Raw genomic sequence first — 14,980 nt, 5'->3', positions numbered from 1 at the left:
TTATCTAACTCACTTGAGCTTCTTTCACAATCACTTTTGGCTCAATCCTGTAGCAAAATATTCTGAAATGCTGAGAGCTTGTTTTCTAGTAAAAGCTAAATCCACTGCGCTGTAGCAACTTCCCTCAATACCAAGGGGAACCATGTAAATTCTCTTCATGCAAATGAAGAGAATATATTGCTAAACAGTAGTTTATTCCTCATTTCCCAAAGAAATGCAAAGTTCATTTTACAGTTAACTCAGTGGATTCCTGCCTATTTTACCTAAAACAGAGAAGAGACTCAGAAACATTAAAATTTAAAAAAAAAAAGTTTAAAGCCAGTACGTAAGTACATAAATTAAATTCCTTTTCAAAAATCATTATTCATAGTGAAAACTATGTACTCACTCAATATCTTTTCAACAATAAAAATAATACCAAAGCAGATGTTATGCATAACACACTCTTAGTTTAATTAAAACTGAAAGAAAAACAATATCAGAAATTCGTAACTGCTTTTAATTGTAGTAGCAGCCACTTTGTCAACATCTAAATTTTCTGTAATAAAGCAAAATCTGCCTTCATTTACATCTTTGCAGCTCCACTGGTGTCCACCGAGGCTGAAGATAAGAATCAGGTACAGAATATAGTTTGGAGGTCTTGTGCAGAGAGTCTACACTCTACCTTTCCCTTTTTTCTTTTTTTTTTTAATTCATATTACCAAAATATTTTTGGATTTTTGTAAAACCTTTTACACTTTCTGGTATCCCTCTGGCCAAAATGTGCAGTCCACAGCTGGATAAACACATTATGTGATAGGTGAGCCACTGGCTTATGAGTTGGGCATAAAGGGTTTCAATGGATGGAGTGACTTCAGACTCGTGACCTGTCACTAGTGGAGTTCTGCAGGGCTCCATCCTTGGCCCTGTGCTCTCCAGAATCCTCATAGATGACATGGACACAGGACTAGAAGGGACACTAAGCGAGTTCACAGATGATACAAAACTGAGAGGAGCTGTTGACTCCAAAGAAGGCAGAGAGGTCCTGCTGGGAGAGACTTGGACAAATTGGAGGGTTGGGTAATTATCAACAATATGAAGTTTACCAGAGGAAAGTGCTGGATTTTGCACCTGGGATGGAACAACCTGGGATGCATGGACAGATTGGGCAATGAAATGCCAGAAAACAGCACTAGAGAAAGGGACCTGAGGGTCCTGGTCGATGGCAAGTGGAATGTGAGCCAGCAGTGCCCTGGCAGCCAGGAGGGCCAGGTGTGTCCTGGGAACATCAGGCACAGCATCACCAGCTGGGCAAGGGAAGAGATTGTCCTGCTCTGCTCTGGGGAGGCCTCACCTCAAGGGCTGGGAGCAGTTCTGGGTGCCACAATACAAGAAAGATATGAAGGTGCTAGAGAGTGTCCAAAGGAGAGGAACTAAGGTGGTGAAGGGCCTTGAGGGGAAGAGTTGTGAGGAGTGGCTGAGGTCACTCGGTCTGTTTAGCACAGAAAAGACTGAGGGGTGACCTCACTGCAGTCTACAACTTTCTTGTGAGGGGAAGAGGGGGCAGATGCTGATCTCTGCTCTGTGGTGACCAGTGACAGGACCCCAGGGAACAGACTGAAGTTATGTCAGGGTAGATTTAGGCTAGATATTAGAAAAGGGTGGTCAGGCACTGGAACAGGCTGCCCAGGGGAGAGGTCACAGCACCAGCCCTCACAGAGCTCAAGAAGCGTTTGGACATTATTCTTGGGCACATGGTGTGGCTCTTGGGGATTCTGCTGTGCAGGACCAGGAGTTGGACTCTCTGACTCTTGTGGGTCCCTTCCAACTCAGCTTATTCTCTGATTCTGTGCCTTTGGTACCACCAAGAATAAAATGATGAGATGGCTGAGAGCTGGTATCAAGTTCTACTAGAGTAATCAAATTTTAGAAGACAATACTTCTTAAGATCTCTTCAATTCTAGCAAGGATCTTCCAATTTCCTTTAGGAAAAATTTTAATGTTAGACATGCTGAGCCTCTGCCACTGATGCATAAAATCTGAGTCTCCATGTTTCAGAAGATGTCTTATACCTATAGGGCATATTTGCATTATGCTTAACGTGATATATTTATATCATCTATAGCTGAGTTAGCAAATAGAAACAGTATTATGTGTAGAATCATGTCTGGTACATGTTCATTAGGCAAATAGCATTGATACAGAAACTAAAATCAGCATCTGCACCAAAACAAAGCGGAGGGTTTTTTGTGTACATGAAACACCCCAGTGGATTGACATATAAAAGGAAACCTCATGACCTATCAAAATTAGAATCTCAGACTACAAGAGTGAAGGTAGGAGAGGTGATCAAAATTCTCTAGTTGCTAGGCATTTTATGGAAAGAGGCCACATTCACTCATCTTATTAAAATTCATGAAAATTGAAAATAACCAAAAGCCCAGGAGGGGTGGGGTCACAAAATCTATTTCACAGAACTGGGAAGCTTACTCTAAATTCACCTTGAAAGCACTTTCCCCATCACAGACTTCCTGAGAGTCTTTTGATTTCTCTCCTACTTAGGAGGTAATTATGGAACTCCTTTTCCTCCCTGACTAACACATACAGAAGAGTTCACTTCAGCCTTTTATGCAGATTATAATGGTTTGTTCCTGACTAGATCTCTATTGCAAATTATTTCTCCTTTTCTTTCTCTCCAATTCATCTATTTAGCTTTATTTCCCTTTGTTTCTCACATCTCATCCTCTGTGTCAATTGATATCATAATTACATTAGTCTTAAATATTGTTGAACTTTGCACTTCCCTTTTCCTCTTTTAATTTGCTTTTGCATTTAATTTCAAATTTACTGTTGTCAGAAAACAGTGACATTCTGGCATAGGGAAGATGGAAGAAGGCTTTTAAACAAAGGCTGCATAACATATTCCTCCTGTGGATAAATCTTTTAAAAGATAAAAATACAAAGGTAAAGAATAAATACTTGCTAAAAAGATTTTTAAGAGCACCAGAATCATGAGATTTTTAAGAACACCAAAGTCATTTCAGTCAGGAAGAATCTGATTTTAAGAGTTTAAAGTGCCTATGATAGATACTTGGCTTATGTAGTCTAGTCTGGTCCTAACAGCTACCACTGCTTTTAATTTCCTGTACAAATTGACACTAGGTGGAAGATTGGATGGAAAACCTGCACCATTCTGTTTTCACATCAGGGTAGTCTGTCTCCTTGTAACACTACCACTACAAATAGGACCACAGAAATTTCTCCATGCTCAGACACCTCCCCTGTTTTCAGAACATATTAAGATGAATATTCATTAATAACTAACAAATAGTGTTTCTAAGATAAAACCAAAGCTGAGCTGTTCCATTTAACCACCAAAGCAATACTATTTCAGGCAAACTAGAATTAGAGTCAAGAACTGCGGTCTTGTTCTTTTTTTGGTAACAGCCCACTTTTACTCTTTCTTAAAAGAAAGCAGGGATAAGGTAGCATTTATTTTTTAATCTGCTTTTCTAATATTGGATAAAAAATTTAGGACATGAACAATAGCAGTACTGCAGCAACCAGCTTGCTAACACATATCCAAAGACAGCATTCCAAATAAAAGCAGCAGACCTGCGTGGCACATCACACTCTTTTGCAAGTGATGTCAGTGGTCAATAACAGACCAGTAGTATTCCCCTGAGTCCACCAAGCATGCATAAGTGCTAATAAAGAGAAAAAGGAAATGCTCTTGCATGAAGAAGCTATCAATATTTTTGTATTAAGTGACAGTGTAAGAATAAAAACTTGCTATAAAGCCCTCACTTGGAAAACTGGTCTGCTTTGAAAACAAGCAATCACAGCTGTGACTAAATCAACCAAACTAGGCACCACCAAAAGTTATTAAGAACATATTTTTCCTCAGCCTAACTATTCTGCTTTATATATTATTCACTCAGCCAGCTGCAAAGCTCTCTCCCATTCTTGGTGATTTCAACAGTAGTGGTTGGAGAAGCTTTTATACATTTAGAGGAGGAATACAAAAATATTTATAGCATTTAGTGTTTACAGTAAGTGGCCTTAAAAGAGAATCTTTTATATTCATCAAGCATAAGTTGTCCTCTACCCTGATGAATCATATTCATATCCAAGTTCTAAGGAATCTAAACAAAATCCAATATTTTTCTCTTCAAGGTTGGCTACCTCCCCAGCTTTAAAATCTCTCTCTTTCAGAATCCTTTCTGGCACATGGAAGAGATTTTTTCAATAAATCAATACTGTAATAAAAAAAGACTGTTTCTACACTCTTCACATACTAACTGAGTTTCCCTTATGTAGATAAAAATCATTCACCTTATGCTCTGTATTTGACATTCATTTTTAATAACAGACCTTAATAAAAGAAGCACCTGGCAAAAACGTGAATCTAAAATATCACTGTATTAAATCTTGTCTGGTTTGACATAATAACTAATCACCCAATTTGGTTTCAGAAACAATAATAACGCTTTTCTGCTTTCAAAGTATACTTTTGAGAAAGAATGCCATCTGAAAGAAATGCTCTGAGTATAGGCATGTTAAATAATGGTTATCATTTTTTTGTCAGCAAAATGGAAGGCTAGTGTTTTCAGCAAGAATGAAATTAGCAGTTTATCCATGAAAAAAATGTAAAAACAAAGACAAATTATATGCTTTTTCCTAAAATGCTTATAGCATAAATACCCATTGTCATGGTTTAACCCCAGCCAACAGCTAAGCACCACACAGCTGTTCACTCCCTCCCCCATGGTGGCACAAGGGACAGAACAGAAAAAGTGAGAAAATTCACAGGCTGAAATACAGCCAGTTTCATAGGTAAGGCAAAAGCCACACTCAAGCAAAATCATAAATGAACTCATCCACCCCTTCCCATGGGCAGGCAGCTGTCTGCCCATCCCAAGGAAAACAGGACTCCATCCCAGGTAACAGTGACTTGGGACAACAAATGTCATCACTCTGAATATGCCCTTGTCCTCTCCTTCCCCCAGAATTGCATGCTGAGCATGATTCCTTGTGGTAAGGGATATCCCAGTGGTCAGCTGGAGTCAGCTGTCCTGGCTGTGCCCCCCTCACAGTTTCTCGTACACCCACAGCCTACTTGCTGCAGAAGGGTGAGCAGCAGAAAAGGCCTTCAGGCTGTGAAAGCACTGCTCAGCAGTAAGGAAAACATCTCTGAATTAGCAATGCTCTTCCTATCAATAATCCAAAACACATCCCCATATTAGCTAGTGAGAAGAAAATGGTCTCCATCCCAGCTAAAACAAACACATCCCTGTAGCACCTGTATGGAAAACACTACATGCATAATAAAATTGCTCTCCAGCACACGTATACACAAGAAGAAATTACCTTCCCAAATTTTAACTGAAGAATTTTCAAAACCACTATTTTATCTCACTCCACAAAATTGGTTGAAAGGAAAGAGGAAGCAAAGCATAAGAGACCCATTGAGCAATACCAGCAACCAAAAATATTTGCATATTCTGCTAAACACTGTCATCCCAAAATAGGTTTGCTAATCTGGGATAGCCCCTCTGACAGCAGCTGCATTCTTAATAACTGTGTTTTGAGCAAAGTTCTGCTCTGTCCTGATATAAACAATGAAGCATTGTCCAAGTCATAGAACTCCAAAAAAAAACCACTGACAAGAAATATAATTACAGCACACACCTCAATTTCATAGCAATTACTTACCCAGATGTTTCCATCTTGGTGGTATGGTTTCCAGTTTCTCCCTGTATCACTGTAGAGCATCCGGTATTGGGTGACCCAGTCGGAGCTGCTGTACCTGCCTTGGGTTGCAATAGCACTGATCTGCTTCCTGTTCCCAAAATCCACCTGCAGCCATTGGTAGTGATCACTGTCTGATGGAGACCAACCTCCTGCACCTGTGGTGAAGAAGCAGAAGGGAGATTTAGATTTCAGGCAGTTGCTTTGATGGGAACTCATTGTGAAGATGCTGACTGTTGGAAGCCAGCCCAGCTGAGAGGAATAGAATATCAAAAATATTTGAAAACCTACAAAAGAAATATGAGTTGCCATAAAAAAAAAAAAAAAAAACAGAACAAACTTTAGCACAGGCAATTAAATCAATTGCCCTAATCAAAATTTTTATATAATTATAATGATTCTATGGGATGCCTGCTAACCAATCAATGCCTTTATAATACAGTTTGTTACTTTTTGCCAAATTATAATTTTTCAAGGGTTGACCAATTTTCCGTGAATTCCTTTGCCAGAGGAAATCAATACATTTTTTTTTGATTTTCAATGCCTTTTTAATAGCATTTCAAGTTGAAAAGGTAATACAGATAAAAAGTGAGGAAATAAGAGCAAGTTTCCTGCTTTTCTATGTTTCACTACAGAGCAAAAACTGAAAGATCTACCAGAAGAATTGAGAAAGGAACAGGTACTGCAGGGCTAGATTCAGTTTTGATCTTCTGGTTCTACAAGCTGTCACAGATTACATTGGCAGATGCCTTACACAAGTGTTATTGCTCTTTATGGGTCTATGAATTAACTTGACGGTAATACCATTAATATTCTCCTCAGCCACTAGACTACATTAAACTCTTCTAAATAAAGAAGGCCAGTGATGCATAGATCAATGTAGTATTGAGGCATTAATGCAATTTCTTATTCTGAAATAAAAATATTTAGGGGAAATCTGTATTAGGATTCTTCAGAGAACAATAAAATTTCTCAGATAGATATTATAATGATATAGCAATTATAACGGTAAGCATTAGGAAATGCATGAAATAAAAAAACTCATCTATCAAAATAGGGAAAAAGTGGAGAATCATTCTCTTTATAATCATAACAGACATTAATACACAGAAAACAAAGTGTTTACAGACTTGATGTGATTTACAGGGGTTTTATTTTGCTTTTAGCTTTGAACAAGATAAATGTCTTGGCACACCATCAAATCATGTAGTCTAGTCCATGGGCCAATTTTTATTGCTTTTAATTTCACTTATTGTCTTCAATTGATGTCACAAGCCTTGCCTGCTTTCCAAACAAGCAACATTGCTATACTGCATCTTATATACTCCCATCATTAGGCGGCAGCATTGCCTCAGTCTTAGACAACCCTAAAACTCCTTCAGCTGCTACAGGTGACAACGTCTGCAGGTCATTGGCCATTTTAATGTCATCATATTAACAGGATGATGCCTTATGTGGTTGCCCCTCATTGTAATTAAAAGTGTAGCACCACACCAATGTCAACTAATTTGTTAAATTCTCAAGATTTACCTCAGGTGTTTTCTCCCTCCTCTATCCAGGAAAATAAACAGGATACTTTAGCTGTAGGGAATAGTTAAATACTATTTAAAACAAATAAGCCCCAAAACCCACTCTTTCTGAAAAGCACTTGCAGGAAAAACATTCTCAAATTTCCAAATTCAAGCTATATGTAGTTTTGCAGAGACTGATTCAAAACAGAATGCAGCTTCTTCATAACTACTGTGCATGGAGATTGGAAGAGTTAGCTCCACATACTTGCTGTAATAGGAGAGATGATGTCTACTCTCCCTATCCTAATGTCCTCATTAAACGGACATATTGATTGATGGCATGCAAAAGATAAAAAAGTTAGCACTGTACAAAAGACATCTTTGTAAAAAAACCCTTTTGTGGCTCCAAAAACAAAAAAAAGGTTCAAATGTGAGTATTTAAAAAATTTTTATGAAAGGTAATGTTTAACAGTCAATCATTAAAATTTCCTTCATTATTGCAATTGTTGAAACTGTGTGACATACTACAATGCTATGAAGGTTAAAATAGACATTAAGGTTTTTACCATAATGCAGGAGATTTACATTAAAACAGGAGATTTTGCTTAGCACATTTAAAGGAAAAGACTTTAAAGCATAACAAGAAATAGTTTCTTTATTTAGTACATTCATATTACTTAGACAAGACTTTGGCCTTCTGTAATTGATAAACAGTCATCGTAAATTTCAAGTAGGTTTCAAAGAGTCTCTTCACCTACAAATCCTTTGAAAAGTTGTAAAAATGAAGTGCTAGCATTCCTTTCCTCAGTTGTTTTTTATGTAAGAAGAGTTAGAAAGCATTTTTTATGTCATTCTTAAGAAAAGTTAAAGAGATGTGACACAATAGTCACATCTAGGCCATGAGATGGAAACAATAGTTTTGCAAGACAGACTGCCCTATAACCATTTCTCCCAAGCAAGAGACAAGACTTTTAGTCAATGCTGCAAAGAGAAGCAAACTATATTATCCTATATCTCAGTTTCAGATTTGCCTTCTGGCTTTTGCAAGGAAGCAAAGAAATAAGCAGTTGAAAGGATGAAGGATAAACATGCTGTGTTACAGCTGAATGTGCTGCTGAGCAGATTAGCATGGCAAAGGAATGGTGGTCACTCTGAGCAGGCAGGGCAGCCATCAGCCAGTCATCAGAAGCAGCCTGTGAGCATCAATTAAATTTGTCCTCTTCCACTTTGATTCATCAAGCTGTGCAATTTGGGGAAGATGACTACTTTGTTCATTTTGTTGCTGATACATGTAACCTTTAGTGGTTTGAGGATCCTTTTTCTCCTTCAAAATATTTCTTTTCAGGTACATGATATAAATAAGTCATGAAAATGTTGGATTACATACAAATTTCCCCACTGTGAAATCTTGAAAACACCCTGAATTCGCTGGAAGAATTTAAGAACATTTGTATCTCCATTCAATCTAAGTAGGTATGAAAATCTCACATCCCTATAAATGTACACATGCTCACAGTTCTTCATATCATTAAATATTTTGCTGCATTAAACCCTGCTTTTTCATCAGAATTCAGAATTTGGTTTGATACTAGATTGGGAATAGAAGAGTTACTGATAATGGAATATTTTACCTTTTTGAAAGAGTGAGGAATTTGGAAATCAAACCTGATTTCCACAATATGGCATTATTTTTGAAATAAACAGAACTTTGTGGCCAGTAAATTATGAAAGAGTAATGAATTATCTTTAGGGAAGGGGCAAAATAACAGACTTTTAGTAGATTACAGGGAATGTTACGTCATACTGAAATTGGAGTGGTGTATTAAAATTGCTGAATAACTGCTATTCAGAGTTATTCACACCTTGGTGTAAAGTGTTCATTTTTTATAGTTATTGGCTATATCATTAATTTTGTTACATTTATTATTTGTACTTTTTATTATGGCAGGAAAATAGGCACTGAATAAATGTTTTTTCCTACAATGCTCCCTTTATTTCATGCACTGTCTTTTAACAACAAATAGTGGAATATACTATAAAATCAATAGATTTACAAATTAGAAGGAGATTAGAACTAGTAAATTGTTTTAAAGATACTAAACGCATGCATATAATGCAATTTACTTTCCTTAAAAAGGTAAGGAGCATTTATGGAGCTTTTGGGCAATAATGGTGCAATGAATTTGATTGCAAAAAATATCTGCTTGCTATTTTTATTTTTATGCTGCACCATAATTTAATGTGATTAAACATATTTGCACAATCAGCAGTCAAAATAATTGACCCAGTGATCTGAACCAAGTGAATTATGAGATACTCTGGTTTGTACCACATATCACTCTCCGCCACACATGGGGCAACTCATTTAAACTTGAGCAAGAATGACTATACATGAACTTTTGTCAACAGGGAACTCCAAGTTCAGCAACAGTAAAGCCACAGAGCATGTGGCCCAAAATCTTTGAGCATCCAAGAAACATTCCTGTGCATAAAAGCCTATAAGTTTAATCAGCAGAGCCAGCCAGAGCACGCTGCTGGTAAAGGGCAGCTATGAAAGATTTCATAAAGCTTTATTTTCCAAACAAGTCACTTGATCTGCTCCTACTGCAGACTGACCAAACTACTGAAACAAAGACATGACGTGTCTTATGCAGAAGACATAAAACTATATTCAGAATGCTAAGACCTTGTAAAAGTGGAAATTGTTAATTATTTTGCACCAAATAAAAATGATTGCTAATGAACAGTCTTAGCTTCATTACTAATGAAGTTGAAGTTCAAAGGTTTAATTTTTTTAAATTATTCCAACAAGTTTCCTGTTTTTATTGGATTTTATTCCACAAATTTAATCTGTCGAACAGAAAGCAGCATGAAAAACAGAGTTTATTTCTGAATGACACATGCACAATATATTTCAAGGAGTATAAATAATTTAACGTGGGCCTATTTTTTTATTGTATAATTCTTCCTTTTAATTAGTTATACAATTCAGCTCCGTATTCAAAGCTGGGGAGTGAGTTCCCTCCCATTTAGTGCACACAAAGACAGCCAACATGATGAGTTAGCCTTACTTTCTTATCATGCCCGACAATGAGTTGTCAGCAAACAGAAAATCTGGGGTGGGCTCACAGATTTTATATTTTGATCTGAGCTGTCATAGGATACTGAGTTTACAGATCTATAAGATGGAGGACACTAATGATTTTTGAAAATCTGTTCTGTTTCACTTAGAAATCATTCTTCTGAAAATTTGGGACTTTCATTTTCATTCATGATGAAAACTGGAAACATTAATGTGCACAGGAAGAATCCATTCTTGTTTTAGTCTCACTTGTTCATCACTCTCTACTTCAAAAAACAAAATTAAAAATGCCAGTACTGAAGCAAGTCTAGTGTTTTACTCTTTTCATATCAGTAATAAAAAAGTTTCAATGACATGAATAAAAAAAGAAGGGGATCCTTACTCAGAAATTTAATTAGAAAGCAAATTATAGATGTAAGTTGTAGGTTTTGTGGTAGTTACAATTCAGGGGATTATTTTATCTAGTCATAGCCTTTCAGCAAGGAAAAAATATGCCTTTTTTAATAATTATGTAGCCTGAAACATTCCTACAGCTTGAATCATCTTATTTTCATGGGAAAACCACAACATAATCTTTCAATGAGAAATAGCACTTTCTAGGTCACTGCCATAGCATGAAATCAATACCATTTGACACCTTGCTATTTTCCAAGACATTGCTTGTCATTCTGCTACATAAAAGATAAATCAAGACAAAAAAGAAATCTTTGAAATACCGAGATCATTCATTTACTGAACTTCAGAGAAAATATGGGCAGCCATTTTCTACAGTACCTACAAAACAAGACAAGAGACCCAAACTTCTAAATGGCATAAATCTACCTGCACTCTTTGTCACTGCTGTAGTTAAGCAGGACATCAATGAAGGTTTTCATTTTTGCCTTGTCTTCCTCTGTCCATTTTATAATACAGTGTAGATAAAGACATTGCACAGAGAAAATAAAACGCTTCCAGCTGTGAGGCCCCCGACAAAGGAAGGATGAGGAACTATTGGAATAAGTCCACAAGACACCCTAAGGGCTGGAGCACATCTCCCATAAAGACAGGCTGAGAAAGTTGGGATTGTTCAGCCTTGATGAGAAAAGGCTTTGGGGTGAACTAATTGTAGTCTTCCAGCTCCTGAAGGGAGCCTACAAGAAAGATGGAGAGAGACTTTTTCCTAAGGGTGTGTAGTGACAGGACAAGGGGGAATGGCTTCAAACTGAGAGAGATCAGATTTATGTTAGACATTAGGAAAAAAATCTTTACTGTGAGACTGGTGAGACACTGCAACAAGTTACCCCAAGAGGCTGTGGATGCCCCATTCCTGGCAGTGTCCAAGGCCAGGTTGAAGAGGGCTTTCTGGTTTGGTAGAAGGCATTGAAATGACATGATCTTTAGGGTCCTTTTCAGTCCTGGAACACTACAGTGTGTCTAGTCACACTGGGAAATGTTATGCTTATACAGAAATCTTGGATGATTACAGACTTTGCATTTCAAGCTGCTTTGAGGGAGGGTCACATTTACCATGTACCTGGTAGAGTCCTCCAACAGAGACACTTCAGGCCTCTTACAGGGCTTCACTTCTAATTGAAACAATCTTTTTCCTGATACTGGCATTGACAAACATTTATTTCCTTATCGTAAACAGCATGCATTTGTTTATTTCTTGTATCCGTCTGCTGTTCTAGCTAAATTTGGATTTATAATCCATTCCCTATCTTCAGGGTAGGGATTTTCTTTTGCATTTTTGAAAAGCTCTTCTTTTTAGCACATAACAGCAGCGATGTATTTGCAGACAAGACCATGCAAAACACCAATGATGGGCAAATAATGAACATTCAGCTTCAAGAGAAGCAAAAGTTGATATTTAGAAGATAAAAAAATACTGAGAAAGTAGCAGCATGAGAGAAGAAGAGAACAAAAATGACAACTAGATATCTTCTCTAGAATTCACTATTAGAATTTACCCCAAATCAAACCATATTTACAAGAAACTGGCAAATGACATCCAACCTTTGACCTACTTCTCCATGAGTTAAAACAGCTTTCTAGAAGGGCGGAAAAAATTAGGAGACAGTAAGCTCTGAATCTTTAAGTTTAGTATAAAATACATCTAATAGGACTCATTTTGCAGGGGTAAAAGAAAGGAAAAATCCAATATTCATTCCTCAAATTAGCCTTCCTTATTAGCAACTGAAAGATGCAAGCCTATAAAGGGGGTATGGTTTTCATTTTTTAGACTATGTAAAACAACTATTTTTATTCTATTTTCATGGAGGAGAGTAAGGATCAGCCCTTATTCACTGTAGCAGATATTTTTTGAACAATGTTAGACTAATCTTAGAAGACTTGCCTTCTAGTAAAAAAGTAGACAGGGTCCGTATATGTAAAAAAAATCCCCTAATTATATTTCTTTAAAATATTTCATTTTCATTTAAAAACACGAAAGTTAAAAGTAGAAATAACCCAAGGGATAACAGTAGTTATCAGGATACAGTCCACATAGATCTTTTTTAAAAGAACATTAAAATCAGTATATTATTTTTTAAATCCCAATAGATCTTTCTTACAGTAAATGCAATTAAAATAAATCCCTTGATGTAGTGTCTGCTTCTTAATACCCACTGCTTCCTAGTATATCTTAACTGAGCACACACCACATATGAGGGAATGAACAGTCAATCTGCCCTAAGGAACAGTGGTGATATCTTACAAAAAATTGATGCAAAAGAGATCTCGTTGTTGTCATTCACAGTTGTCAGACTCAAAGTTGGGGGAAAAAAAGTCAGAAACCTAAGGAGTCTCATATCCTGAATTCACTGTTGGGGAACAAACACTTTGCAGCTTTGGTTACTTTAATGAACACATCACTTTAAACTATGCCTTTCCCATCTGTTCTGCTTTCTAATTACATATGCAAAAAAGCTCATTCACAACTGCATCCTAATGGAATCTTAAACAAAACTGGGACGAGATATAAATATTCTGTGCACATCATCTGTATTCAAGGCATCAAGCAGCTTCTTCTCCATGAGGTGTTTTCTTGTTTTTTTGGGCAGAAAGTTGAGGCAAGGCAATGGATCGCTGCACCCCGCCATACAAATCCCTTGCATACAAAATAACCAGAGTGGCATACAAAAGATGAGATAGAGAGCAGAGAGATCTCCTTTTCCTCACATCACCTTTGCAAGTACCATGACACAAATCTCTCATTCTATTCTTATGCACTGCAGCACTGGGCTTTTCCTGACAACTCAGGTCATATCCCCGGCAAGAACTAGCAAGTGTATGGTTAATGGGGAACAAATACTACCTCTGCAGTGTCTGTGCTGAGCTATTGAGCCCTGATTAATAGATTAGTATCCAAGATTTTAATCATGGCCAAATAGCAAGGTTTTACTGACTTTGATTGAATAACATTTACATCATTTTAAAATAGAAATACAAGCTCATTATGGCAGTTTCTTACATCTGCTGTGATCCTTCCTTAGTGGAGATGCCAGAGAAAGAAGAATTAAGGTATTCAGCACCTGATGGCATTTCAATGAGATGCCTAAACACTTTAGTAACCTAAGTTATCTCATGTTCCTATTAGTTGAGCCCACAAATTGATGGAAACCAAAGCTGAATTACTGAAAGTTATACAATGGTGTTCTAGCTTGTCTTGATTAACATTTTCCCTCAAATGATTGTGTGTGAAAAATTATTATATGGTGTAATTTTGGCTTACATATCTTGTTCTGTGACAAGTCTTCAGCCATAAAAAATAAAAGCTGAACCTCCAGTCTTACAGATACTTGCTGTGTGAGATCCTATAGGCAATATAGGTTCTGCCATTAGTATAACTTATTTCTGCTTCAGTAAATACCAGTGTTCCTGTGATGTGCAAACAACACTAGTGAAATGTTCTCTGTGAACATGTAGAAGCCACATGATTACTTCATTCTGCTCACTGTCTGTTTTCTATCTATGCTTTTTTTATCTGCATTCTCCTGGTCTGTCTCTGACATCTCCCTTGAAATGCCCTGCTCATGGTGCACTCCCTCCAGCTCTTTCAGGCTCTTAAAGAGTCAGCTCAGCAAGCAGAAGAAAAAACCTACCTGGCTCCAGAAATTAAATGAAGTAGTTCTGAAGTCCAGCTCCCTTAATGATTGTCAACAGTCAAACTTTGCTGGCTGCTACTGATGTTTGCAACACCCACTTGGGCTCAGCTCCTGGGCTGCTACAGAATCTGAAGACTGTGCACTTATTCCTCTGCTACTTTGTCCACATTTCTACCAGTTTGTTTTTCATAGTGCTGTTGCTGTGGTTTGGGATTTTTAGTTTGCTTGGTTTTTATAAGGTTCTTCTTTTGAGATTGGCAAGGAAAAATCCATTCAGGAATATATTCAGGCTGAAGACTCTTCCCTAGTGTTTCTTATCTGGACTAAACCTGATTTTCCTCTGTACACTTTTCCATCTGTTCAAAATTTAAAACCTGAATTCCCATTTTACAGGAATTTATGAGAAGCTGGTCTCAACCCAAATGGTGGTGGTTTCTCAAAGATCAAAATTATAAATAAAGCAGTCTGAAATATTCTTTCCTTCTTGAGTGGCAAAATCACTTTACATTTTGATAATTTTCCACAAAAAATTATAAGTGTAACTAATGAATTTTCATAAAGAGGAACAAAAT

The 14,980-nt window shown here is 37.0% G+C and overlaps 1 protein-coding gene across 1 annotated transcript in view; it reads right to left on the bottom strand.

Annotated features, from left to right (window-relative positions):
• The window catches only part of CNTNAP2 (contactin associated protein 2), a 1,014,330-nt gene that overhangs the window by 662,269 nt on the left and 337,081 nt on the right, over window positions 1–14,980 (bottom strand). The window contains exon 3 of the mRNA XM_059850210.1: window positions 5,695–5,888. Coding sequence (XP_059706193.1) covers window positions 5,695–5,888 — 194 coding nt within the window. The remainder of the gene's footprint in view (window positions 1–5,694; window positions 5,889–14,980) is intronic.

Source organism: Haemorhous mexicanus, chromosome 1 (genome assembly GCF_027477595.1).
Source record: "Haemorhous mexicanus isolate bHaeMex1 chromosome 1, bHaeMex1.pri, whole genome shotgun sequence".
NCBI classification, from domain to species: Eukaryota; Metazoa; Chordata; class Aves; order Passeriformes; family Fringillidae; genus Haemorhous; species Haemorhous mexicanus.
Note: the sequence above shows the minus strand (reverse complement) of the source record. Positions and strands in the feature narration are given on the sequence as shown.